The sequence below is a fragment of the Canis lupus genome, chromosome 1 (assembly GCF_003254725.2).
Source record: "Canis lupus dingo isolate Sandy chromosome 1, ASM325472v2, whole genome shotgun sequence".
Classification (NCBI taxonomy): Eukaryota; Metazoa; Chordata; class Mammalia; order Carnivora; family Canidae; genus Canis; species Canis lupus.
In genome coordinates, this window is record NC_064243.1 from 39130028 (window position 1) to 39157122 (window position 27095).

Consider the following 27095-nt stretch of genomic DNA (forward strand, 5'->3'; position numbering starts at 1 on the left):
GATGCCCCCAGATCTGGTTTTCTTTTTCAATAGCCCCCTGACTATTCGGAGTCTTTTCTGATTCCACACAAATCTTAGGATTATTTGTTCCAACTTTCTGAAGAAAGTCCATGGTAATTTGACAGGAATTGCATTGAACATCTAAATTGCCCTGGGTAGCATAGACATTTTCACAATACTAATTCTTCCAATCCATGAGCATGGAATATTTTTCCATATCTTTGTGTCTTCCTCAATTGCTTCCAGAAGTGTTCTGTAGTTTTTAGGATATAGATCTTTTACCTCTTTGGTTAGGTTTATTCCATGGTATCTTATGCTTTTGGGTGCAATTGTAAACAGGATTGACTCCTTAATTTCTCTTTCTTGAGTCTCATTGTTAATATATAGTAATGCCACTGATTTCTGGGCATTGATTTTTATCCTGCCACACTGCCGAATTGCTGTATGAGTTCTAGCACTCTTGGGGTGGAAACTTTTGGGTTTTCTATGTACAGTATCATGTCATCTGCAAAGAGGGAGAGTTTGACTTCTTCTTTGCCAATTTGAATGCCTTTTATTTCTTTTTGTTGCCTGTTTGCTGAGGCTAGAACTTCTAGTACTATGTTGAATAGTGGTGGTGAGAGTGGATATCCCTGTCATGTTTCTGATCTTAGGGGAAAGGCTCAGTGTTTCCCCATTGGGAATAATATTTGCTCACACAGCACTATCTCTTCTAGTTGTAAGTCCAGGGACGTGACTCTACCTGCTTGTATAGGAAAAAAAAAAAATTGACAAGTTGGTGTTTGCCATCAGAATGAGTAGTTGATATGAATCTGTGTCCTCAAACTCAGGTGAGAACTAAATGTAACTTGATTTAGATTTTCTTTATAGCAACTCTGAGCCCCCGGGACATTTTATTTTTGTCATTGTTAGGCTCTCCTCTCCCTCCCAGGGCTGCACCAGATTCAGGAAGGCTTATACAGTGTCTAGAAAGGCAAGGGTCCTTAGCTGTGTGGTCTGTCATGGTCTCACCAACACCCCACCACCCAGGCCCCCGGTGGTTTCTGACACCCAGCAGTTCTCAGCTGCTCCCATGCCCTCTGGAGGCATGGGGATCTTTGTGGAAGTTGTGAGCCCCAGGCCTGCAGTTTCTCCTCCCTAAACACACCACCACTCTTCCTCCTGGGGATTTCTCTACCTCCTCAGGGTGGAACCATGGAGCCACCCTTCCCTGGGACCTCAGAACCTATCCCTGCCTCCAGACCAGGAGAAACTCTTCCTCATATGAATGAGCCTTCACATCTCACCATGACCCATTTCTTAAATACATTCTGCTCCTTTCTTTAAATTCTATCTTCCTTTTAGGAATCAGGATTTTAGAAAAGAAAAGCCAGGAAGTTTGGCAGGCTAGGTCTGGCTTCTGCCACACTAAGGCGAAGAGGCAAAGAGGCATGGAGAGAAAGAGGCAAGATACAGAAAGGGAGAAGGAAGGAAACCCTCAATTACAGCTGCCAGGCATTTGTTAATAATGTGGATGATAGCACTAAATGCAGCACTGCCCTCCCTAAGAGACTCTAGCCTTTTCCTCAAGAAATGGAGGGGACATTGTACAAAGAGAAGGAAATGCGGGATCCTCAACTTCCTGCGTTTGTGCAAGGGAATTGAGGGGGAGGGGAACTGAAGGTTTATTTTCAAGGCATCACTGATTCATCCTTTACAGGTTACCCTTAAGACCATTTTCATTTGTTGAGAAAGGTACACCAATTCTGTATTCTCTTTTGCTTCTCGTAAATCATTCATCAATGAGTAATAATCATGAAACCCCAAGGAGGCTGTCTTAACTGCACTCTGTGAGAGGGATGACCAGAGTTTGCCTGTGGAATCAGCTTTGTGATCCAGTGACATTAGTTGAGTCAGTCATAGGCCAAGGGGGTTGAACCCGTGGCCCTCAGCTGAAGAAAACACAATCTGTAAAACCTCACGCTTGCAAAACATTGATGTGGCAGATGGTTTTAAAGCAAAAGCTGTATCCCCTTCACAAGTAGATGTGCCAGGGATTCCTTTAAGTATCAAGATGTCCTTGAATTTTTTTTAAAAAATATGATGCAATTTAGAATCATGGGTTCATGTAGCTTCTCAAAAGCCTATCTGTTTCGTAAAGATGCGTGCATCCATGCTCCGTGAAATGAATGGTAAGCCAGAGAAAACAGGAGATTTCACCAGTGGGAACAAAAGACTCGCTGCCAGATTCGAATAGTTGTTTCACATGTTTGGGAGAGTTGCACAATACTCAAATGACTCAGCTCGTCCACAAACACAGTTAGAGGTGGACTGAGCCATGAGACGAGACCCGCAAAACAGGTTTTGATGGCGCAGTGGTGCATGGGGTGGTTACACTAAGTATAGCCCTCCTCAGCTTCCAGGAATGAAAAGTAAACAAGGACTCGCATGTGTCCCCCCAACAGAATCCTCTTTCTCCTTTCGAATAGTTACTATTCTGTGGCCATTTTTGAAATTTTATTTCCCCAGGTCTTTTGGTTTGCAAATATTTGGTTCTGTATATTTAAGCAGTGACTCTGACAAGGTTGATCCTAATCTAGGGTCCAAGGAAATGGAGAAAATGTACCAAATGTAAATAACTGCTTTCCTGGGTAAAGTGATATAAAACTAGGCATTTTAGAAGGCTCTGCCCATATTAAAATGAGGGAGAAAAATGTCTCTGGGTATGAGAGGAACTATAAAAGTGGTATATTTTGTGCTGGAACAACATGATGTTAGCTTCTTGTGTTCCACACCAGGCTTTGGAGGTAAAGCTCAGCTGTTGACCACAGTTATGTTTTCCTGTAAAAGGCTACTGCTCACTAAGTCCTATGTAATTAGAAACTCACAGAGGAAGGAAATGTCATTAGAACACCCAGGGAAAGGTTTATTAAAGGATACACAGTTTGTGCATTTGAGTTTTGCTTTTCATCATAAGCTTTGACAGCCTCATTGGATCTAAATATCCAACGTATTGAATGTATAAAGGTCGCAAGACCACAGAAAGAAATGACCAGAATTCTTCTAGGTCCCTACTATCAGATTTTATTTAGACTCTACTTTTCCTTATTCCTTTCGTTTGCAGGAGTGGTAGGTATGAGGTGTTAGACTTCTCTACTTACAAATATGTTTCTTTTGCATGATCATTGGAGTAAACAATATTGATAAAGGTGGGAAAGTTAGAGTTATGCCTAAAATGTTAACCACGGATCCAGTGCTCTAGGATATTTTAAGGAAGATACTTCTCCTGTACCTTTTAAGAAAAAAAAAAAGTGAGAATATTTGAAGCATATGTATCTTTATTCAGCTTTTTAAAATCAAATTTCACCAGTTCTAACAGAGCACACAGAGGATGGATCATTCAGTAGCCAACTTTGGTTAATTTTGCCCACAAGAATGCCTAAAGTTGTCTCCCTGAACTTGCCACCTAATACTTGCACTCCAGATGTCCATTCTTGTGTTACTGTGCACGCCTTAAATTGAACTGGGAGATTTATAATTACCTGAGTCTTCCATGAAAGAAAAATGTCAGAAGTTAGCTACACCACCCACTATAGGATTGTTCTTGGCATGGTGACTGAGGCGTGGTGAATTTGTGCGTGGCAGTATGAGTTGTCCTGTCTTAAGTGGCAGTAATGCTAAGGGGTACTTTTCTTCTTGAAGTTATATTATTAACTCCTTGAATGAAACATATCTTGGTTTTGAATCATAACCATGGGAAATGCCCACACCCACCTCGCCTTAACATATGTAAATTCCATTTCTCCCAAGACTCTCAGCTATGAGAGAATGCAACCGTCAGTATTATGAAAGTAGTTCAGCTGAAATGTTTGCCTTCCTGTGCTCAGTCACTTGAGCAGCCCAAGTGACACCTTTGACAAGACAGAACAAGAAATTTATTCCTTCAATATGGAGCATTTTGCAAGGGAGGCTGAGTTTTGGAGCAGGCTAATGGTGAGTTGAATGAAGTGTTTAAATACCAAGGGCATCATACTGGGCATTTTCCTTGTAGCTTTTCATAAAATTAAGATGAAAGAGGAATTTATAATCAAAGGATTATAGTCTTGTTCATTGTTTTAAAGTGAAACATGCCTTCTATATACCAAATGCCATTAGTGATAAATGACTTTGGATGAATTGTTTGGGTATAAATTTTTCTAATTTTATTGATGAACCATACAGAACAGCTTGTGGGCATATAAGCCATGATCTTACTGAAGCAATATGACTCGCTGGCAAAAAGGAACTGTAAAGTCCAGCTAGGTTTTTAACACAAATGAAGAATTTCTTGGAACTCTGTATTGGATTGTTTCTTTTGATTTTCTTTCAATGTACCTCTTCTAAGATTTCATACATACACATGTATGTGAATATGTATACAATAATTATACTGTAGATTATGATCAGAAAAGCATGATAAAAGAACATACCCGTTTCTAAAACTAATTTTTATGATTTTTGAACTGGACATATTCAGACTTGCTATTTCCTTTAATGTTACGAAGAACTACTGAGTTCAATTCCATATGAATTGGTCAAGTCCTGAAAGTCTCACAGAATGGCCCAGATTCCCTGGCCTCAGTAACCCTGACTGGTCATCCATTTTAAAGTTGAATAAACTGGGCAGCCCTGGTAGCACAGCGGTTTAGCGCTGCCTGCAGCCCAGAGTGTAATCCTGGAGACCCGGGATCGAGTCCCATGTCAGGCTCCCTGCATGGAGCCTGCTTCTCCCTCTGCCTGTGTCTCTGCCTCTCTCTCTCTGTCTCTCATGAATAAACAAATAAAATCTTTAAAAATAAATAAAGTTGAATAAACTGAAGTTCCTCTACTTGAACAACTCTACATTGGGCTACAAGATCAGAGGCTTCACCCCAGCCCAGGGCTTTTTTTCAGTTAGTATATCTCCCACCCCACAGTATACATTTTCATTTTGTTTTCTCCTTTTAATGTGAATTTGAACTTCACTGGAAATATAAGATGCTGTCACAACCATAGGTGATTTTTAGATTGGATGGTATAACAAATTCTCCTCTGGTAGCAACAATGTGACCCATCTGTCTTTTCTGTGGGAATATGACCTATGTTTACCTTCTTTTATGTCATAAAGTTGACTTTAAGAGTAAATCAGTTAAAACATTGGATTCTAAAGTAATCATCTATTTATTAAAGAGTGTTCATCATCCCTAAGGTCTTGGCTTTTAATGTTATATCTAAGATGGCAAGTCATACTGTATACTTTGGAAGAAAGGAGTATAAAAAATGCTGTATTATTCCCAAGCCTAACTAAAAAAAAAAAAGCAAACAAACAAACAAACAAAAAACCCCACAATTTTCAGATGGGTATTCAAGCTCTTCAGACATCGATCTTTGTTTATCCAAGTCATTCATTCATTTACTTAGCTAAAATATCCTTGACACTGAGCTATTTCTATGCTCTTGTAATATTTAGATTTTTAAAATTCCTTTGTTTTTATGAGAAGATCATTTCTGAAAAACTATGGAAAAATGAAAGGAGTTTTTTCCTGCATGCCCTCTGGCCAAAAAGGAACATCTGTGCTCCTAGGAGCTGAGAGCTGAGGTAGCACAGGTCTGATTGGCTCCAGGGTCCTAAGGGCCCACAGGGCCCAGCCAGAAGTTCAGAAAATACATGAAGAGATGAGATGAAGGCATTGGTCCTCACCACTCAGACATCCCCAGCCCCCTGCCTGAGTAGACTCCCAGTCACATGAGAGAATGTCAGAATTTTAAGGTCAACAGATATCATGCAAACTCAAGCTAGCTTTTTGTCCTGTTAAACCTTAATCACCCAAACTGCCATTTTGAAAATTCTCTCCACGTTTGGAATTTCTTTAGTCCCTCGCTCTGTCTCTGCCACTTCATGTTGTCACCAATTCCCTTAGCAGGCCACTACCACCAGATCAGTGGCCTCAGAGACTGCCACAGGTGGCTGGCAGCAACTCAGTGATCTCTCATCAGCTCCTTCCAGCCTGTGTAGTGGAGAAAACATGCAGAGGCAGGCACCCAGGACGGGAGGAACTGAAATTCATTGCAATCCTTAGCTGCTCCAGATATGGAATGAATTGAAGGAAATGGAGTTTTGAAAGCCTGGTTTATTTTCAGGGTCTTTCTATCACAATTAACACACCCCACCTCTCTCGTGGTCAGCAAGTTATTATCTTACAGATGCATAGATGGTGAGATATAGAGATTTAATGATGGGCTTGGTGCTCTCTGGTTAGCGAGCAGGGTGGAAGTGAGAAATGCAAGCCTCTGCCATCAGAAGCTGGCGACTTCATACATAATGTCAGACATACTGTCTCCGCCTTCTCTGCCAGATAGAGGACCAGAATAGTTCCTCTATCCATAGTTTGCTGGTTATTCATTGTTCTGAGTGCATTTGAGTTCTTGCACATTTTCCTTCTTGCAGATTGCTTGTGTGGCTTAGAAGTTCACTTCTGTGCTGGACGTCACTGGATAATGCTTCTCTCAAAGAGGAGAATAGTGGTCCCTGGAAGTTCAAATTCAGGATTGCCTCCAAGTGCAGCTTCAAATCCCCAAGGATCTGTGCTGTTCAAGGACAGCTGATTGATCAATCCCTTCCCTTCACACAACCTAGCATGACAGTTACACAGGCTAATTTCAACAAGGATGGACTAAATACAAGGATGTACTTGGCAGTGGATACAATGTATGGTGGGCAGCATGATTTGGGGAAAGTGGACAGTGGTAACTGGCTATGTAGCCCTGAGTGATTATCACCACCCAAGAGACCCAAACCATCTTTTTTTTTTAAGCCTAAAACCCTCATTTGCCCCCATCCTCTTTCTCCACATGAGCTCATCTGAACAAAGCATCAAGAGCTCACTGAGTTCAGCCTCTGTACTAACTCTGTTGTTTCTTGAAGAGAACACGGAGGGAGAAGACATGCTCTTGACTCGTGAGGGTCAAAATATAATTAAGAGACAAAGCATGCATACATGAAACAATCAGAGAACAAAATAACATGTGATTGAGTGGCAGGGTGCATGGTTCAGACATTAAATGGAATAGTGCTTCTGAAGTGAGGGTGGCCAAAGAAGGCTTCATTAGAGAAATAGATCAAGAAGGACAGGTTGGATCTGAAAAGGAGAGGGATGAGCATCCAGGTGAAGGGGGTAGTTTTGAGTAAATGCCAGCAGAGAGAAACAGCCCTGGTGGTGAAACAGTACCCTGAGTGTTTGAACAGGAAATTCAAGTGAGGGACCGGGGAAGAGAGAAAGTTAAGCAGATCTTGGAGAGGCTTGAAGGCCAAGCAGAGGAGTTTTGATGTGGTAGGAAATGGAGCCAGAGAAGGTGTTGGAATAGTGAAACAGTATGATAACAGCAGTGTGTGAGGAAAATTATTGTATCCAGGTACATTGGATTCTGAAGACTCTGGAGGCCAGTTAGGAAGCTATTGTTACAGGACTGAAACAGGAGATGACAGTGGTCCCAGATTAGAGTGGTACCAGCAGAATAGGGAGAAAGAAGCATATTTCTAAGGGAAACTATGAAACACTCGTTGGTCATGAAAGACTCCTAACTCTGGGAAACGAACTAGGGGTGGTGGAAGGGGAGGTGGGCGGGGGGTGGGGGTGACTGGGTGACGGGCACTGAGGTGGGCACTTGACAGGATGAGCACTGAGTGTTATTCAATATGTTGGCAAATTGAACACCAATAAAAAATAAATTTATAAAAATTAAAAAATTTAAGAAAAAAACTCGTTAGTGAATGGGATCCTGTATAGTGCAAACTATACAAAGTTAGCAAATTGTGGCTATTTTGTGTAAGTGACTGTCTTTGCGAAGAATAGAAGTCTGATTTTTCTCCTTAGACCTATCCAAAAGCCAGCCAACCTTTCTCATACCTCCTTCCCTATTCCTTGAGTTAACCAAACCTCTAGAAAATTCCCTAAACCCCAGTACCCATCCTAACAGTTCAGGCCCAAGCTTTTCTTCCAGGGAACACTCCTGCCACTTAGAACACTTTCCTCCTTCAAAGCTACCCCCTCTCTTATAGCTGGGCTCCTGAATCGAGGTGCGTTTTCTCAGTTCTCCTTCCTAGCTGTTGTTGTACATGAAACACCTTTCTTCTCTCTCCCTCACTGTCTTAGTTTTATTTCTAGTTAGTTTAGTCCTCTCATCTGTCTGCTTTCTGGCTTATTCATGTCAATTTGCCCAGTGACATCTGGTTCCTTGGTGGTGTACTTCAGTGTTAGATGACTGACTGTGTCGTGTGCATATACATGGTTGCCTTTGACTTAAAGTCTCTCCTACCTACAGGGAAGAGGGGTACACAGTTCACCTGATAGTTTGAAAGGGAAAACAAGTCAGAAAGATGAAGAAAATCAAGGGGTTGTGTGTTTTGACAGACAAATCCCAGATAGATTTTGAGGGAAATTTTGTAGGGGTTTTGGGTTTTTTGAAGATTTTATTTATTTACTTGATAGAAAGAGAGAGAGTATGAGCAGGGGAAGCAGCAGGCAGCGGGAGAGGGAGAAGTAGACTCCCCACTCAGCAGGGAACCCAATTTAGGTCTCCATCCCAAGACCCTGGGATCATGACCTGCCGAAGGCTGATACTTAACCGACTGAGCCACCCAGATGTCCCTCAAGGGAAATTTTGAATCATAGAAAGTGAAGAATTTTAAGAAATCATGCATGTGTTCTATTTGACCTGCAGAGTATTTTTTTAATAACTTTTTTCCTTTTAATCTTTGGGCCAATATTTAAAATTCAAAAGACTTGACATACCGATCCAGAAACATATTTCCTTGAACAAAGAATCAGAAGATGTGTCAGTAATCAGCTGGAGCTGAGTATCGCTATCCCCTGTAGATGCAGCAAGCATGCATTCTCTTCCTCGGCTACATTTTTGCAGACTTATCAGGACCTGTGGACATTTGAGTTTTGATTTTGGGACCAGACTGATTTATTTTATAAAAAAGAGAAACAGAGGCACAGAGAGGTTGAAAAGCTTTTTCAATATTACCCGAGAGGTTGGTAGCAATACAGGGGTTAGACCTGAGCTTTGCTCTGACTCGTTGACCCTCTTTTTTCTGCCTTTTGGGACCACAGTTGTTTCTTGAATACAAGACCAGAAAGGTTGACAAGCTGGAGGAAGGCAAAGGCTTGCATGTAGGAATATGTTCATCGGCCTAAAGGGACACTGACCAAGAGTCCCTGAGAGCAAGAATCTGGAGAACACCTAAGAGTAATAATATTTCTCTGCTGTGACCTTTGATGTAATTTTCTTTTACTCTACCATACTTGCTACTTATAATTCCAAGAAGCAACATGTTTCATAATTAGCTTTTCCCCTTTATTACAATGTCTTTACTTAAGAAAGAGTGCACTTGAAAATAGGGCCGTTGTGATAGAACATTGTAAGCATTTGTAGTGAAAATGTCCCAAATTTCTAAAGGAAGCTTACTGATAAAGACGATTTGTGTGTGTTTTTCTGTCCACTTTCCTGAATCATTTCATTTGCCTAGACCTCCGGCCTGCCCCGTTAGAGTCTCCGTCTTGAATATGTTAAAATGACATTGGCACTTGGCGAGAAGCTGGCAGGCTCCCGCAGACTCAGCCGGGCTGTGATCTCTGCAGGCTCACGGGGCAGGCAGGAGGGGGGAGTGATCATCCTGCTTATCATTATTGATGTGGCTTCGGCGACCTCTGATGCGTTTCTGTCCAGTGCGATTCTGGATGCCATTCAGAAAACACCTGCTGTAATCCTTGCGAGAAATCCATGCGTGTGCCAAGGCTGGGGGATTGGTGTCGCTCTTGAACAACATGAAGGTCAACGTCTTGGCTCTCCTTTGGTAGTTATTTTTGTGAAAGTCAGAATTCTTTATGGAGTGAATTTTAATACAGACCCAGCACAGGCTGACATTTCTACTTTTTGCAGAATAACATTTGAAATTGCCTTTTATCTAAAATGGAAGATGGGTGGAGATTTTGCAGGGCATTTGGAGTTGGAAGACACACAGGAAAGAGAGATTCTTTGTGTTCTCTGAAATACAGGAAAGCTTATAATTGATGTTGAATCTCTGCTTTCACTACTTTGCCCTCATCCTCCTCAAAGGAACTATGCCTCTGTGATTGCTTCCTTTTCTTTGGTGGAGGAGTGTCTATCTACCCCCCCCCCCACCCCACCAAACCCTTGAAGCCTTTGGCTGATATAACAAGATCACTTCCTTACGTGGGTGAGGATGTTTCAACTGTGCCATTTATGCTATTGTTTTCAATGCAAGTTCTACATTTCTATCTACTATGTGCGTATATAAGTTATAAATGAGAGACAAAAACTCTGTAGAGGTATTTGACACCCAGTCCACAGTAGAAGTTACCATACATAAGAATTCATCTGATTCGGGGATCCCTGGGTGGCTCAGCGGTTTGGCACCTGCCTTTGGCCCAGGGCACAATCCTGGAGTCCCGGGATCAAGTCCCACGTCAGGTTCCCTGCATGGAGCCTGCTTCTCCCTCTGCCTGTGTCTCTGCCTCTCTCTCTCTCTATGTCTATCGTGAATAAATAAATAAAATCTTTAAAAAATATATTTAAAAAAAGAATTCATCTGATTCAAGGCCACCTTGATAAAATGTGGTATAACTGTTACAACAAATTAACTAATGACAATAATAACTAACACATATTCCATGTTTACTAGGTGTTAGGAACTACGCTATGTATTTCATGGATATTATCTAATTTGGTGTTCCTAATTGCTCCCATATTCCACAAAATGAATGCAATAATAGTCTGTGTGAGTAAAGATTTAGTTTTAGGCACACAGTTTAAGAGGGATCCCAGCAAACTGAAGTACACAGCAAAGTGACAGCAGGGCCAGCTAGAGAGAACTGAGATTCTCAGTTAAACCTGAGCCTGCAGCAGAGTCTCCCTGAAGGCCAGTTAGAGCACATATTGCAGCACCCACCACGGTGCGCCTCCTCTAAAGTTTCTTATCCCGTGGTCTAAGGCGGGACCCCGACATTTGCATTTATAACCATTTCCCAGGTGATGCCAGTGCTGCAGGTCCAGAGAGCGCAGCTAGAGCGCAGCTGGCCTAGAGCTCAAAACTACACCTACCACAGGGAGAGCAGGTCGAATCACCCAGAATGTTTACCCTGGAGAAGACACTGCTCTGGGTTGCACAAGAGCCTCTTGCAGCCCATTCAAGGGCTGGAGGGTGTAAGTGATACCAAGGGTCCCACCAGCAATGCTGGCTGTGACATTGGCCAGTGGGTGTAGGTTGAGACAAACATAGGTGGAGAGGAAGGGACAACAGATGGAGAGGCTGCTTGTGGAGGCAGCAAATCAAGAACCCTAGGAGTTGCCCAAGCAGAGGAGGGTGAAACTTTCTGAGTAAGGTTTACAAACCGGAGACCTGAGGCTGAATGCAGACTGCAGATATGTCTTCAGTGAGTGTATGGGGCCAGCAAGTGTTTCCTTTGAATGTGACTAGAGGCAGATACCCTCTGGTCCCCCCAGTCCCTCTTCTCTCTTAATCCCCCTGAACCACCCACAGGTGGCCCGGATCTGAAGGCTGTGGTGTACAAGGTGATAAAGCAGCAGTGAAGTGCTGGATTAGGTATTTTTTGTCATGCAAACCCTAAAGGATGATGAGAGAAAGGTCACTAGGTAAGGTGATCCCAGTTTGTTCACCTGTAGGAACTGCACACAGTGGGGAGGACCCACTCTAAACTGTGACCCATGGAAGCGCATTCTCACATCCCCAGGCAAGGCGGTATACCCTAGTAGGGCTCTCTCAGTCACTACCCCATGTTACCTCTACAACTCCTCCCTCCATTAGCTCTGCTTCTACCTTAGAAGAGCTGACCACAGTGGCCAAAGAACTTAAATGGGAAAATGCACAAGAACTGTGGCCAAGCCCATCCCATCCCAGCCCTCCCTGCAAACATCACCCTAGGTCTGCCCTCCTTCAATCCAATGGGCTGTTTCCCGGGTAGGAGGCAAGGGGGCCCTCCCAGAGCCTGGGAACCAGACATTTAGAAGTCATGGAATGACCAAGCCATGGAAAGAAGAGAAAGGAGAGAGAAGAGTTTGGGGTTGATTACAAAACAACTAGCACCAAAGAGGGTGGATTCTCAGGAGGGAAAGCTTATATAAGAAGTTCCAGTACAAGGAAGAGTAAAGAAATAGAGAAATAGCAAAGAGAAATCACAAGACCAAATTAAGAAATGGAAGACCCAGATAAATTGTTAGAATAAATTTTCAGTGATGAACACGTTGTCCTTAAGACATCTGAAACAAAACCAGAGAGAGCTAGAAGTATGCTCTGGCTCTAAGAACCTGGTTGGGTCTTTTCCACCTTTGTCTCTGGATTGGGTTGCTAAATTGTTGGCTTTACATTCCCCCTGTATAGACACTGCTTTCTCAATGATGAGAGTTCAGGGTTGGGGCTGCCATCCCAGTGGCGGAACTAACAGCCTATCCCCCCTTTCTTGGGTCATTTTTCCATTCTCTTTTCTCTGTCTTCCCTCCCTCCCTGACTTCCTACAAGTAAGGAAAGAAACACTTGGGGAGACCTCTGGTGCAAGTTCCAGTAACGAGGCTGGCAGGTGAATTTTGCATGTACAGAGTGAGTCATTTTCTCATAACTGAGATCAGGGGCTGTATTCCTCCCAGGAGAAAAAATACTTATATTGACGTGTTTATGTTTTGGAATAATAATATTTGTCCATGTGAAAATATGTGCGATTCCTTTCTGCCACACCATATGGCTGATTACTATTCATAATCCAAACAGTAGCAGCTGCTGCAGAATTTTGAGAATGAGTTTTCTTGAAGTAAAAACAGACAAACTATCGGATGCTGTATATAGTTTGCAAAGTGTCACTAGTTATTCACCAGAAACCTACATATGGGTCCCTTTCATTAATCCAGTATGGTCTTTATGAATAGCCCAGCAGTTCATTTTTCTATCCACTTTGATTCTCTCCCTTTCATCCAACCTACTCCGTCTTTCAACCCGTGCCCCCTGGGGCCAGTCTACCTTGGAACCATTGGCCACACAAGTTCTCAGTTTGGTTTTTGTTGACTGATGATAGCTGCCAGAAAAAATGACAGGGCATTTTTGCCCTGGTTCTCCGTGTGGCTTCCAACGCTGCTGAACCACATTATATATTTGTGGTTAATCAGACACATGGAGGCACTGAAGCAGTTAATGATCCCCTCTCGGGCCTACTTGGCCCAACTCTGAGGTAATGGAAAATGTAGAGTAGCACTTTCTACAGACCATTTGAAACCCTTGAGGTTTAAGAAGGAAGTGATTTGCAGAATAGGCACTGGACGCCACTGTAGAAACCACCACAATCCGTGGTACAAAATCACAGGGAAGTATCCCTTATATCATTTTGTCATCATAGTAAGTCCCCGAAGAGCTGGGAGCTTTAGTAAATCAAAGCACTCTTTTTTGTTTTTCCATTAACTATGCAAAACATTCTTTATGCTGATTCTACGCATCACAATGGTGAACATCCAAACTATTTAGCAAAAAAAAAAAAAAAAGGTCCTGACCCAATATACCAAAACTTGAGCCTACATAATATCCCGCATTTGCATGACGTGTCATGGTTGTTTTCAGGGTGTTTTCGTATATATTATTAGTAATTGAGACTTTTTTTCTAAGAAGACTGTCAGGTGCCCAAATCAATGGACGATCGTGAGCCTGGGATATTATCTCTGGCCTGGATGCCTTGTCCTGTTCTCCTCACAACGGGTATCACTAATTTCCAACTTGTTTCCATTGTCTTCCTGCAGCCATTTGTCTTTTTCAGGTGTCTACCGATCAGTTCTCTAAGTACCTGCTGCTTTTATCACAAGTTATAATAGGGTGATTTATCAATGTCATTCACCTCACTTGCCACGAGAGAGCAACTACAAGATATTATAGAATTGGTCTGCATACTTGGCCTTGAACAACAATCTCTGATTTGAAATGGTATTTATACCTCTGTCATCCCAGAGCTTGTCAAGAGGTCTCTGAGTCAGCCTTAACTTTGCCAGCCTTTGCCTTCAGGGGCCATTAGCTGATTGTTTCATAAACTTCTCTTTCCCAAAAGGAATATCTGACAACATTTCCAAGTCACGTCTTGTATTTAGGATATGTGTGTGAATGTGTGTGTCTGCGTCTCATTCCCATGTCTCTTATCACCATAATCACCCTGACTCAGGCTAAATATGTGATGGCTCTAGATCCCTATAATGTGATTTCAGGACTGAATGGTCCAAACAGGTTGTTTCAGCTGATGCCTGAAATCCTCTCCTTGTCCATCCTCACCTTTCCCCAGCCCCCAGAAAATCGTTACCCTTAGAGCTCAGCCCTGTCCACATGCAGAATCTGTATGACCCACACATAGTCATCATTTGAACAGGGTTTGGTCCTGCCGTCCTAAGCCTGGGGTCTAGTGTGCCTGGGCTAAGCCCTGGGCATACCATCTCCTAACCCACACCTGAGCTCAGGCCATGCTAGGCTGGTGGGCATTCATGGGATGCTGCTACTGTCTTCTGATTTATGTTTGTGCCCCCTACTGAGATCCAGCTACCCTACTCCTGCCCACTGGTTGTGCTGCTGAGCAAGCACTGCCCTTCTGTATTCCACTGACTCAGGGTGCCTTCCAAGTGTGTCTAAAAACAGAGTCATATTATGATTTTCATGGGTTGTAGACACGTTCACTTCCATAAGCCCCTTCCACCATTAAAAAATCTTAAAAATTGCATGTTTTAGCTTTGTTGGAATAAAGACAATATATCGATATCATATATTAAAACATTTCTTTGACTTGAAAGTATATTCTTTTCTTCTGACTTGAATTTCTTGAAAGGAAATTAATACATTTACATGGATTCCTAAAAGTACCATAAGCCCTAGGCACTGGGCTGAGTGCACCTGATGGATAAGGTGGCTCCAGCTAGAAATGGACATGTGGGGCAAACCCTTTTGCCTTAGATCAGTGTTTCAAAGTTCAGTCCTTTGTAAATCACATTTAGACCTGTCACCATATTGCTCTTCCCAATATAAGTTTTCACCTAATATTTTTCTTTAAATTTACCTTCTTTGAAATTTTAGCAATCGTATTTTTATGAGAAGGTTTAAGTCGCTAGCATAAAGCCAGTGTAAATTGCACTTAGGGACTGCATCTTTGCATTCTCCCAAAATTCATGTGTTGAAACCCTAATCCCCAGTGTGATAGTATTTGGTAGTGGGAACTTTGAGAAGTAATTAGGTCATGACAGAACCCTCAAGAGAGGATTCATGCCCTGATAAGGAGAGACACAAGGAAGCTTGATCCTCTGACTACTCTTTATGTGTCCTCACATGGAGGACACAATGAAAAGACAGCTATGTGCAAAGCAGAAAGTAGGCGTCCACCAAGAACTGAATCCATGGGCACCTTGATCTTGCCCTCCCCAAGCTTTGGAACTATGAAAAACAAGTGCTGTTGTTTACAACACCTAGTCATGCTAATTTGGTATTAGCAGCCCAAGCAGATTAAGACACGTGTCATAAATAGAAAATACTCATCAATACAAACTGGCATGAATAAAAATTATGCAATTTTTTAAAATTTAAGTTTGCTCAAGTTCAACCTAACTCTCGTTCTGAGTTCCTCAACATCCCTTGTCCTCTCCTAGTCCTCATGGAGTCAGTGGTTGGACCAGTGCCTCGCCCAATGTCCACCCTGGTCATGCTTTTTGATATATTCCCTGTTCACCCACTGACATCCAGCCACTGTCCAAATGCCTGTCCCAAAACAAATGAACCAACTCAACCTCTCCAACTCAATTTAAACATTGACAATCATCCCTATCCATAAGACTGGACTTCCCTGGAAAACATCACTGGCTGTCATAATCCTGACTTTCCATTTCTCTCTAGAATGGCATGGTCCAATAGAACTTTCTCTGATGATGGAAATGTACTATGTCTGCAATTACCAGTATAGTACTCCCAGCTAGACACATGTAACTACTGAGCATTTGAAATGTGGCCAGTGTGACTGAGAAAGGAAATGGTTACTTTTATTTAATTTTAATTAATTTACATGTAAACTCTTTAGCCATATATGTCTGTTGGTTACCATATTGCTCAGGGCAGCAGTAGAGCATGTGATTTTGAGTCTGGCCATTCTTTTTTGGGTTCTAGATCTCCATCCCAGAAGTGATTAGTTCTAAAATTCTTTCCCTTTCCATGAGACCTATCATGTCACACAGCCAAGCTTATTAGTGAAATGGATGATACTTAAGCTATTCAATATTAACATCCTAGTGTGAAAGAAAGCTCTGGGAGGAGATATGACAGAAGGAAGCAGGAATAAAATATGAGAACCCTGTGTGCCGCTGGGAGTCATGGGGGTGAGAAGGGGGGGCGAGGGAGAACAGAATGGAGAGATGGAGGTGTCAAAGATTAACTTCCCCCCACTTTTCAGTCACGTAAAGCTAACAATAACCAAGATACAAACTATATTAATACTATTTTATTTCTTCATTCTTCTTCATTTTATATTTTTCATTCTTCTCTTTTTTCCTTTTAAAACAATTGTCAGATATGGTTTCACTCATATGTGGAATATAAGAAATAGTGAAAGGGACCATAAGGGAAGCGGGGAAATTGAGTGGGGAAAAATTAGACAGGAAGGCAAACCATAGGAGATTCCTAACTCTGGGAAACAAGCAAAGGGTGGCAGAAGGTGAGGCAGTTGGGGGCATGGGGTAACTGGGTGATGGGCAGTAAGGAGGGTGCATGAGATGAGCACTGAGTGCTATACTATAGATTGGCAAATTGAATTTAAATTAAAATAAATAAATAAAAATAAAATAAAACAGTTGTCAGTTGGAGTCCGAGGATCAGCTTCAGAATAAGCAATCTCCTCAATAGTTTCTCATTAATCTCCTAAACCTAGAAACTGCAGCCTTAACTGGCTTCAAGCCCCAGGCTTTAGTGTTTAAATCTTTGGATCAACTATATTGAATCAGATTTAGCACAAAACCTGGTACTCCGTCATAGATTCCAGTGAGGCCCCAGGTGTCCATGACTACATTTAAGTAGACCTTTGAGGAGCCCAGTAATGGAACTCACTGGCATGGCACACATACAGATGACTGTCTGTCCATCCCCACGCCATTATCCCCTGCTTCCTCACCCTTGGAACCCTCCATTCCATGTGGTGTACAGCTCCTTCTGGGATACCATCAGTTCATGGATGGTGACCCTATCTGGAACTCATGGATGGGATGGCAAATTGATTACCTAAGCCAGTTGTGGAGGTCTACTTCTCTCACGGCTTGTTGATGATGGAAGAGAAACAGGACCTAAGGCTAGCTGCTGAGGACTCCTGGAAAAAACTTGCTTACCAATAAAAAGAGATGTATAGAAGATGATCTTCCTTCCTTCACTGGTATTGGGTTGGTATTGGGTCTGCAACTGAGGCCAGCATCTTAGCAACATTGTTCACCATCGAAGTACAAAGATCACCTGCTGGATGGTGGAGGGCCAGGATGGACAGGGTCCTCAACAGCACGGTAGAACAGGCAAGTTAACCCTGAAATGATTTGGACTTCCTCTTTGTGAAATAATCAACCTCCTAATGGGTTAAGACATGTGGAATTGGGTCTTCTGTTATTAGTGGCCAAAAGCATCATTGCTGGTACAATGATGACACACTGTGGAGTTCTTATTGCCTCTAATTTGACTTAAAACTTCTTTCCACCAGAATACCAGCAGGCTGAAGCCTTAGCCTTTTCCTGCTTTGTGAATTGGAAAAATGATCTTTCCTGACAGTTTATTGTTTTACTTCTGGGATGCCTCTCTCAATAAAAGCCCTACCAAACTTGGCCTATTTCTTCCTCTTTGACACAGGAATGAAGAACTAGGAAACCATTCTCTTCCACTAGAATCAATGACTAGCCACAGCTGATAATAAAAATAAGTATATTTTTAGCAAGTAGTAAATAATAGTAAGACATGGCCATTTGCTACAATGCTTTTAATTACAAAGACAAAATACAATTTTATTTGTGTCTTTAGGAGTGAGCCCCTTTTCTGCTGAGCATGGAGTATCGAACACTTACTTAATGGGCATAATTCTATTTCCATCATGGAGAAGGGACAAATAATAGCAGCTTTTGCCCCAAAGCAGAAACCCTTTGGGGAGTCTGTCTCCACTAATGCATATATTGATATACATGCATATTTCCCATTAATACTAATAGAACCTAATGCGATTGTATAAATCACCTGAATTTTGATGCAGTGTGAATGTGATGTTGGATGATTCAAGATGAACTCACAAAATACATTTGTCTGGGAGCTATTTCTTAATATGCCTTTATCGTGTAGCCTGCTTCCTCCTCTGTGACTGAAATATTAATCAAAGGCTGTTTCTGCTGGCTCCCACCTTGTGTATCCCCTCTCATCATCAGAAGAGATGAAGTAGACTCATCTGTGTGACAGTGTACCTCTACCCAGGTATAATTTAAGATTCTATTGGAAGAAATAAAAAAAGGAATGGATGGAAAAGAGAAATCAAGACAGATTTTCCTTCTTGTGGGGAGTAGTGCGTGGGGCCGGGCTGAATTAAGTGTACACATGTTCTTGAATCCTAGAAGAAGTGCCAGGTCACATAGGACAAGTATGAGGAATTTAAGCATCTTTATTCACCACTTTGTCCTTACCCATTGTCAGCCCTGTCGAGCATCTTACCTCCAGCCTCCAGAGCAGCATTTTTCACCTCCACTGTCAGTGTGCTCTCTGGGAGAAATGGATTATATTACCTACCTCTCAGAGAGAGGTGAGAGCACATTCCAGCCAGCTGGTCTTGCTCTTCTGCTCTCTTCAGATCTTTCTCCTCTCCTACCTGGATTCTTGGCACAGCGATTACTCACAGAGACTTTCATTTTACCCCATCACAGGCAAAAAAGAAAAAATGTACCCTTAAGAATCAGATGGAAAAAAAAAAAAAAGACTCAGATGGAAAGAAAAAAGAAAAGAATCAGAAGGAAAAATGTAGATTATAAGTAAAACCTACATAGTCCTTGTTTACCGCTAGACCACATAATCTTGGGATTATGAAAAATAAGCACTGAAAAGGATTTCTGGCAAAATAACAAAATAAAGTGACATCCAGCAGCTGCAGCTTTGCACAGCTGGCCAAGCCCTGGGTGTTTCCATGCATGTTTCAGAGGGCACGGCAATCCTGCCAATGCCCCTTTTACAGGTAAAGCTACTGAGGCTAATCGAAAATGCTGCAAAAGCACATCAGTGATTTCTGTGTTAATAATTTTGAAATCATTTCCTTTCTTCTCTATTCCAAGAGAATGGAGGAATAATTAAATATAGAGCTGCTTGAATAGGTTTTAAAATTTACAGCATCTTAATTCCCAAAACCTACATAAAGCCCTCAATGAATCTTGGGTTCTACTAAAACATTGCAGAATTAGCTTGGTCATTATAATCTGCCTGAACCCAAGGGAACACTAGGATTAAGCTAAATTTTAATTAATACCAGTTGAGGATTAGAAGAAAATATATTGAGTTGCAGTAGGTCTTCAAACCTTACTCAAAATTGAGACATCATTTTAAAAATGTAACATTTTAACACTAGCTATCAGGCGGTATTAGTCTGTCTATACAATTAAAAGTTCCATTTTTGGGGATCCCTGGGTGGCGCAGCGGTTTGGCGCCTGCCTTTGGCCCAGGGCGCGATCCTGGAGACCCGGGATCGAGTCCCACGTCGGGCTCCCGGTGCATGGAGCCTGCTTCTCCCTCTGCCTGTGTCTCTGCCTCTCTCTCTCTCTCTCTCTGTGACTATCATGAATAAATAAATAAAATCTTAAAAAAAAAAAAAAAAAAAAAAAAAAATAAAAGTTCCATTTTTTTTTTAAGTTAAACACAAGATCAGGATGAAAGAGCTTGTGCAGTGTCACTCTGTTATCTACATCGGAAACAAATATGGTTATTTAGACCATAAAGCTCTGGCTCAGGCATCTTCACCCTGGTGGCCTCTCATCAAATTGTGAATATCAGATTTAGGAGGAACCAAAGGTGTGCCACCGACAACAAAAACAATTGTATTCATTCATCCATTTATTCAACAGTTTGTTGCATGCCTGCTATGGGCCAGACCCTGTGCTAAGAATAAATACAAAGAGAAGACATGTTCTTGCTCTTCCAGGGTTTCCTGGACTGGCAAGAGAAAACCGATGGAAAGGCATGGAAGAAAGAGACTGGAAATTTATTGGGACATTTATTTAGGTTGTCTCATATTCTCCTAATTATAGCCTTTGTCGAGTAGTAACATTATCCCCATTTTACAGCTTGAAGCACAGAGAATTTAAGTAACTGACCCGAGGTCACACAGCATGCAAACGAATTCGAAATCAAACTCCCATATGTCTGATCATGCTCTTTGCACTGCACCAGTGTTAAACTGTATGATCCCCGTGGCCATCCAGCATCATGCAGGTGGCCTTTGACGGCTGCCACATGCCACTGACCCTGTGCCACTGGCAGTGTTGCTCTCAGCTGTCATGATGATGTTAGAGCCCACATTCCTTCTCTGGGGACACTCTGGAATGGGGAAGAGAACCGAGGAGTGCCATCCCCAGGACGATTTTCTGTGTCATTCATTCTCAAGCAGCCTGGAAGCACCTCTCAGGCATACCCGAATGAAACTGAGGAATGTCCTCTCATCTCCAGGGGAAGAGTGTTCTTCTGACCAGTGAACAAACCAACGTCATCAGGAGTACTTTGAGAGCTCCTTGAGAATTTATTAGACAGGCAGCAGACAGCCCTTGGAATACGGGAGCTGTGGCGAGAGAGACTACCTCGGGAACCGGGAGAGTGCAAGGCAAAGCCAAGAGAAGAGAGGAATCTTCTTCAGCCAGAGCATTAATAGGAGAAGGGAGCCGCCGTGTAAAGCAGGACACAATTCAAATGAGTGTGAAGGTAAGAGATATACCGGGTAGCTGGTTCAGCTGTCAGCCCGACTCTGTAGTCAAAGGACTGTCGATAAGAGGACAAGCCAAGGTTGGTAACTCAACGATGACATAAGAATGAGGACCTTGGGAACTGGAGAAAATAAGATGTAACCAATGGTTGTTGCAAGAAGACAGGTCTACAATTGCTTATTCTTGATCCCCAAATCCAAGTGCTCTGAACACTAAAATTTTTTGGTGGCAAACCTACTTTGAACTGATGTAAGACTGTAATCTAGAAAGTGCTGAGTTAGAGTGAAACAGGATTCCTTTTAAAACTCCGATTTCAGGTGCCTGGTGTCTTTGGCTCAGGTTGTGATCCCGGGGTCCTGGCATTGAGTCTTCAGGGAGCCTGCTTCTCCCTCTGTCTCTGTCTCTGTCTCTCTGTCTTCCTCTTTCTCATGAATAAATAAAATCTTTTTAAAAATAAAATAAAATAAACTTTCATGTCGCTCAGCCTCATAGAGGCCTCTAGGACAGGGGTCTTGAAGCTAGGAAGGGGACTCAGAAAGCCTTTGAGAATCCCATTAAAGCTATGAAACTTCTCCACAGGACACTGTACAAATAATTCCACAGAGGAAATTGTTCGTCCTGTTTCAAGGGAGCCAATTTATGAACTCCTGTTTAAGAATCTCTGTTCTTAGCTTTTAGGGGATTAGTAAACTCTGCATAACAAAATTAATAGTGAAGTTCAACTTTAAGGAGTAAAGATCACTTCAATTAATATAGTCCAATGATCCAGTCAAGATATAATTGCCGTCGAAGCCTAGAATTCCTTGGTCAAAGGGCGTGCAAGCACGTGTGTGTGTGCGCGCGCATGCGCGTGCATGCACGTTGGGGTATTGGGAGGAAAGACTGGCAGGAGGGGAGATCCTTTGGCTTCTCCAGAAAATTACCCATACAGGTATTATTAAATCTTTATAGTTCTGTTGACCTCTCTGCTCTTAAAAGCAATGAAATGGTCAGTCCTAAAAGCAAGGATTACATTAAAAGTCACTTCCAGTCCCAGGATCTTGTAATTATCTTCTGTGTGTATGTGCTTGGAGATTTTGGTCCTCCTAGGCAGATTACTTTTTTCTTTCTTTCTTTCTTTCTTTCTTTCTTTCTTTCTTTCTTTCTTTCTTTCTTTCTTTCTTTCTTTCTTTCTTTCTCTTTCTTTCTTTCTTTCCTTCCTTCCTTCCTTCCTTCCTTCCTTCCTTCTTTCTTTCTTTCTTTCTTTCTTTCTTTCTTTCTTTCTTTCTTTCTTTCTTTTTTTTCTTTCTTTTTTATCATTGTCAACATGAAAACTTGCAAACCACTGTCAAGGCTCAACTATAAAGATTCTCCAGCTGGCATCATAACTGTATTGTTTATGTTCCCCCTTGCTTTTTTGATTTACTGGGATTCTAAGCCATTATATTCGGAAACTAAATGTTTCCTAGTCTTTTATATCTCTGGTTTGATAGTTATGATAACCTACTCCCAAGAGTATAAAACTGGAAATGATGAATAGAAGAAGTGTGTTCATCATTAGCCAGTACAGAAAACAACCCCTTCTCGGAAATTCAGAAACCTAATAATGGCAGATTTTGTTTTTTACATGATTACCTTTATGACAGCTCTGTCACTCCACACCAAGTGCAATATATTCGGGTGGGTTTTTCTCTGACGAGAGTATCCATGGCTCATGACACTGGGCTGAGCTGTATTTCTGATTTGTGCATTTGGTAGTTGATAGAAACTGATGGTGCATGCATTTTGATGTGAAGTCAAAAAGTAGGCACGTTCAGATGAGTAAAATGCTTGAATGCCCCTCATTTCTTACATATTAATAAATAAGATTAATGACAAATGCAATGTAGCAAAATCGGTTAAGTTCTTGGCCTCTGGAGTTAATCCAACCTGGGTATGGATCTTGAATCCATCACTTACAGGCCGAATGACTGTTGACAAGTTACCTCATCTCTGGATGCCTCATTCTCTGTAAAATGATATTAAAAATAGTAAAATAGTACTCCCCCATAGAGTTGTTGTAAGGATTAATTGAGATGCTGTGTATAAAGCTCTCAGCACAAAGTAATATTTTCTCTCAAGATGACAGTGCTGTCCCAGCTCTGTTCTCTGGTAAGGACCCTCTCTGGTGTTATTTGGGCTTAGATACAACTGAGTCTCCAGATGTGCCAAGGTGTATATTTATTTGGTATTTCTCCCAGCTCTGAGATAGCAAAGAATGAGCGGCGAATGAAGAGGGGAGGCGAATCTCATATTACCATGGTGCTTTGCAGGAGAAGGAGCTGTGAGCCTCCATGACAAACAGCTTTTTTTGCAGACTGTATGGCAGCCTAACAAGAACTCAGTGTGCTTCTGCTGAACTGAGCTGAAGAGGCAAGAGAAAGAGAAAGACTGTACCCTTTCCACCTGCTTCCTCCCTGGCATCTGGTCCACCTCAGCTGTGGTCCTGTGGTTGTCACAGGTGAGCGGCTCAGATTTGTTCCAGACCCAAAAGATTCTAGGCAGGCAGGTGGGTCTGTCCAAGTCACCCCTGGTCCCCAGGAGCCCAGAGATGCCAGGTTCAGCTGAGATCAGCATGGGCATCACCTGTCACTGCAGAATTGGACTGAAGACCCTGAGGGGTCTGTCAGTACTGAGACAGGCTCTCTGTGGCAAAGGCTGCTGGCCCTACTTTATTTTTCTATCAGCCTTGAATAGCTTTGAGCCTAAGACCACCTGTCTAATTCCATCTGAAATCCAGTAAGTATCTGGAAGAAAGCAACCCCATGTGGAAATCGGTAGGGGTGTATAGATCCTGGTTTCTTAGAAATTAATACAATTTCAAAATGCGCATCCTAACAAGGCTGAGGTTCTAAAAGAGAAAACATTTATGAAGCTAAGTATGTTTAAATAATGGTAAATAGGCCCTCCATAACTGGGCTTAGCAAAAGCAAATGCTTATGATCTTGTGCTCCCTGAAGAGGAGAGAGGCTGTCTTTAGGACAGGCTTTTCCAGGCTGTCTTTCCTCGTGGCGCATCATGAGGAAATTTGTAATAGGTCAAAACATTTGAAAACAAGATTCTCCATAATAAACGGCCCTGCCTGAGATGTCATAGAAAGCAACATTTTAATGACTATCCTATTACTGACAATAAACTATGGCGTCATCTCATCATATCCCCAGGTATAAGGTTCAAGTATAAAATCAATTAAAATCACCGTACAGGGAGAGCAGGCCTGGACTTTTCCATACTACTAAAATTTTGTTATGGTATCTAGTGGGCAGAACTAGCAGAAAATACTTAATTAAAAAAAACAAAAACCAACCCTTTTCCTGGCAGAACTATAACCAGCAATACCTTCTAATAAGTAATTGTGGACAGTAATTTTCCAGAATATGGATAACATGAAGGAATTTTGCAGTATTATTTTCCCACATCTACTTTTACCACTTTTTAGCTTATTTCTTTTTCCTGCTACTTTTATTTTCTGAAGAAAAGTGCCCAGATTTCTTGTTTACTTGGCCTTCTGGACTTCCTCGTGCTTGTGCAAATTAGGTTTTTAATATTTATTCATTTTAGAATCTTTGTATTATTATAAGACTTGGGGCCAGAGGAAAAGAAAATATGAAGTATATTGAGTTACTCACAGTGGCAGTTAATAATGTTATTATAATACCATGAACAAAAACATAAAACAATGGGCTGGAGTCAGGACACGTGGGCTTCAACTCTTGTGTCTCCCGGAAACCTGTTGGCATCCTGGGGACATTTATGGGAGGTGACCACGCGGGTCCATGCAGCTCTGAAGGATCTGGAGAACTGCCCAGCAGTGTGCAAAGAAACAGTGTGGGGCACCAGCTCTGGAGCCAGCCCCTCTCGGCAGCATATGTCCTCCCTGACCTCCTTTGATCTCGCTGACTTCCCTCATCTCTAGCATGAAGGGAGTAATAGCATCCCCCGGACCATGGTAAGAGAGTTAGCTTAGGGAGCTCAATGGAGCCTTGTGCTGTAAAGTGCTTACCCCTGGTGCCTAAAACAGAGTATGCACTGCCTACTATGCACCACCCAGCCCCACTTAGCACCCAAAAGCACCGAACAGAGAGAGACTCTGGAGCCAGACTGCACTGCCACTTTACTAGCTGTGCTGCCTTGGGCACGTTACTTCACCTCTCTGTGCTTCACCTTCCTCATCTACAACTCAGTGATAATATTAATAGCAACCAACCCCATAGGGGGAAGGTTTTTTAAAAATCAAGATAGAAATCATACCCACCATTTTGGCAGGAGCTGAGTGCTTATTCTGTGTCAGTCATTGAACGAACATGCTTTATGTACCTTATCACTCCTCATCCTCACAGCAGCCTATGAGGTGCTATCCCATTCGTATCCCCATGTAACACACAAGAGACTGAGAGCTTTGCTCACGTTCATCCAGTCAGCAGGCGATGGAGGCAGGGTTCAAATACAGGGCACCCTAATAGAAAGTGTGTGCTTCTCAGCCCTACAAGTGTGTGCTGGGCCTCTGTTCCTCCAAGGAATGGACTGTGCAGGTCCGAGATGCTAAGATGCTTCCAGGCCCAGGCACTAATATCCCAGAGGAAAGCTGTCAAAGATCCCCATTCCCAGCACCCTCATTTGCAAACCAGATTCTGGCTTGAGTGTAGCCTCACCGTCAAGAGGGCACTGCATACTCTGCTTAAAAGTCAAGCACTTTTAAAAACATCTGCTTGAAATTGTGTGCCACTGATTGAAATGAAAAACAAACTCAGCTGCCAAGCAACCGTGGAAAGAGGACGGGGGAAAGAACTAGTGACAAACAACTAGTTAGCACATCCCAACAGATGGTTATAATAAGAGCCTAATGAAAAAATAACCTAACAAGTAAAATTACTGAGGTCTTTGCCAAAAGGCATTTTATATTCCAGTATGTAAAATATAAAACTGTTACTTTTCTATCAAATGGCACAAATCTATAGGCCTAGTTGGTTTTGGGGGGTTTTTTTTTGTTTTTGTTTTTGTTTTCATGGAAAATGCTTTTAATTTGTTGGCTCTATCATGACACTGCTGCCCCCAGTGCTTCTGAGTGCCGTGAAAGCTCCCTGGCCTTTGTCTTCACTCCTCCATGTGGTAAAAGGAGGGACAGTTCCCTCTCCGCTCCCAGCACCCATGTCAGGACAGAAAACACTCATGCTAGCAGGACTCCAAAAGAAGAAGACGTTCTGGTTTGGACTTTCTAGGTCACACAGCTGGCAAGAGGTAGAGTCAGGATTCAAACCCGGGCAGTTTGGATACCACATCACCCTGTCAGCTCTTCTGTTTCCCGATGATGATCATTTAATGTTATCTGACCATGACTTGGGTGCCTGCCTCGGGATGGACTTGTTTATCCTTTTAGAATAATCCTACATTTTTATAATCTCTACAAAACCCTTCTTCTGCTCCCAAAGTGAACATAATTTAGAGCTCCCAGCTAACACTGCCCTCCTGGCTCAGCCAGACAGTGGATGGGGGTGCTGAGCTGGGGTGAGGTGCTCGCTGGAAAAGACTTTGAGGGGGAGGCGAGGTTCATAGGAGCTGTGAGAAGTCAGACTTGGCATTGGTTATAGGAACGGTGTTCAAAGCATACCCACACCTCCCTTGACCTCTCAGAGGGAAAAGAGCCTTCCTTTGAGTCTTACTCAGTTCGAGCTGCTGTAACAAGAATACCATAGAGTGGGTGGCTTCAACCACAAGCATTTATTTCTCACAGCTCTGGAGGCTGGGAAGTCCAAGATCAAGCCTCTGGCAGATCCTGGCTTACAACTCCTTCTCCTTCCATCCTCACATAGCAGAGAGAGAGAAGGCTAGCTCTTTCCTCTTCTTAGAAGGACGCCAATCCCATTGTGGGGGTCAGACTCTCACAATGTAATTACTTCCCAGAGGCCCCACCTCCGAATACCATCATATTAGAACTTCAGCATATGAATTTGGAAGGGACACGAAATCCAGTCCACAGCACTAGGAATAAAGCAGCAGCCATATTTTTCTCTTGCAAAACCATCCTTGACCCCATTTCTCTGTCTCCTTCAAGCCCTACATCTAATTGATTG

The 27095-nt window shown here is 42.4% G+C and overlaps 1 protein-coding gene across 2 annotated transcripts in view; it reads left to right on the forward strand.

The window, feature by feature from the left end:
- The first annotated feature begins 3842 nt into the window (after window positions 1–3842).
- Window positions 3843–27095, forward strand: part of SASH1 (SAM and SH3 domain containing 1) — a 331377-nt gene continuing 308124 nt past the window's right edge. Inside the window, exon 1 of one of the 2 annotated variants that reach the window (XM_049113617.1) lies at window positions 3843–3972. In XM_049113617.1, the coding sequence (XP_048969574.1) occupies window positions 3928–3972 (45 nt within the window). In that variant the 5' untranslated portion in view covers window positions 3843–3927. Of the gene's footprint in view, window positions 3973–20829; window positions 21005–27095 lie in introns of those variants that run through there. The other variant, XM_035708155.2, reaches the window with a different exon arrangement.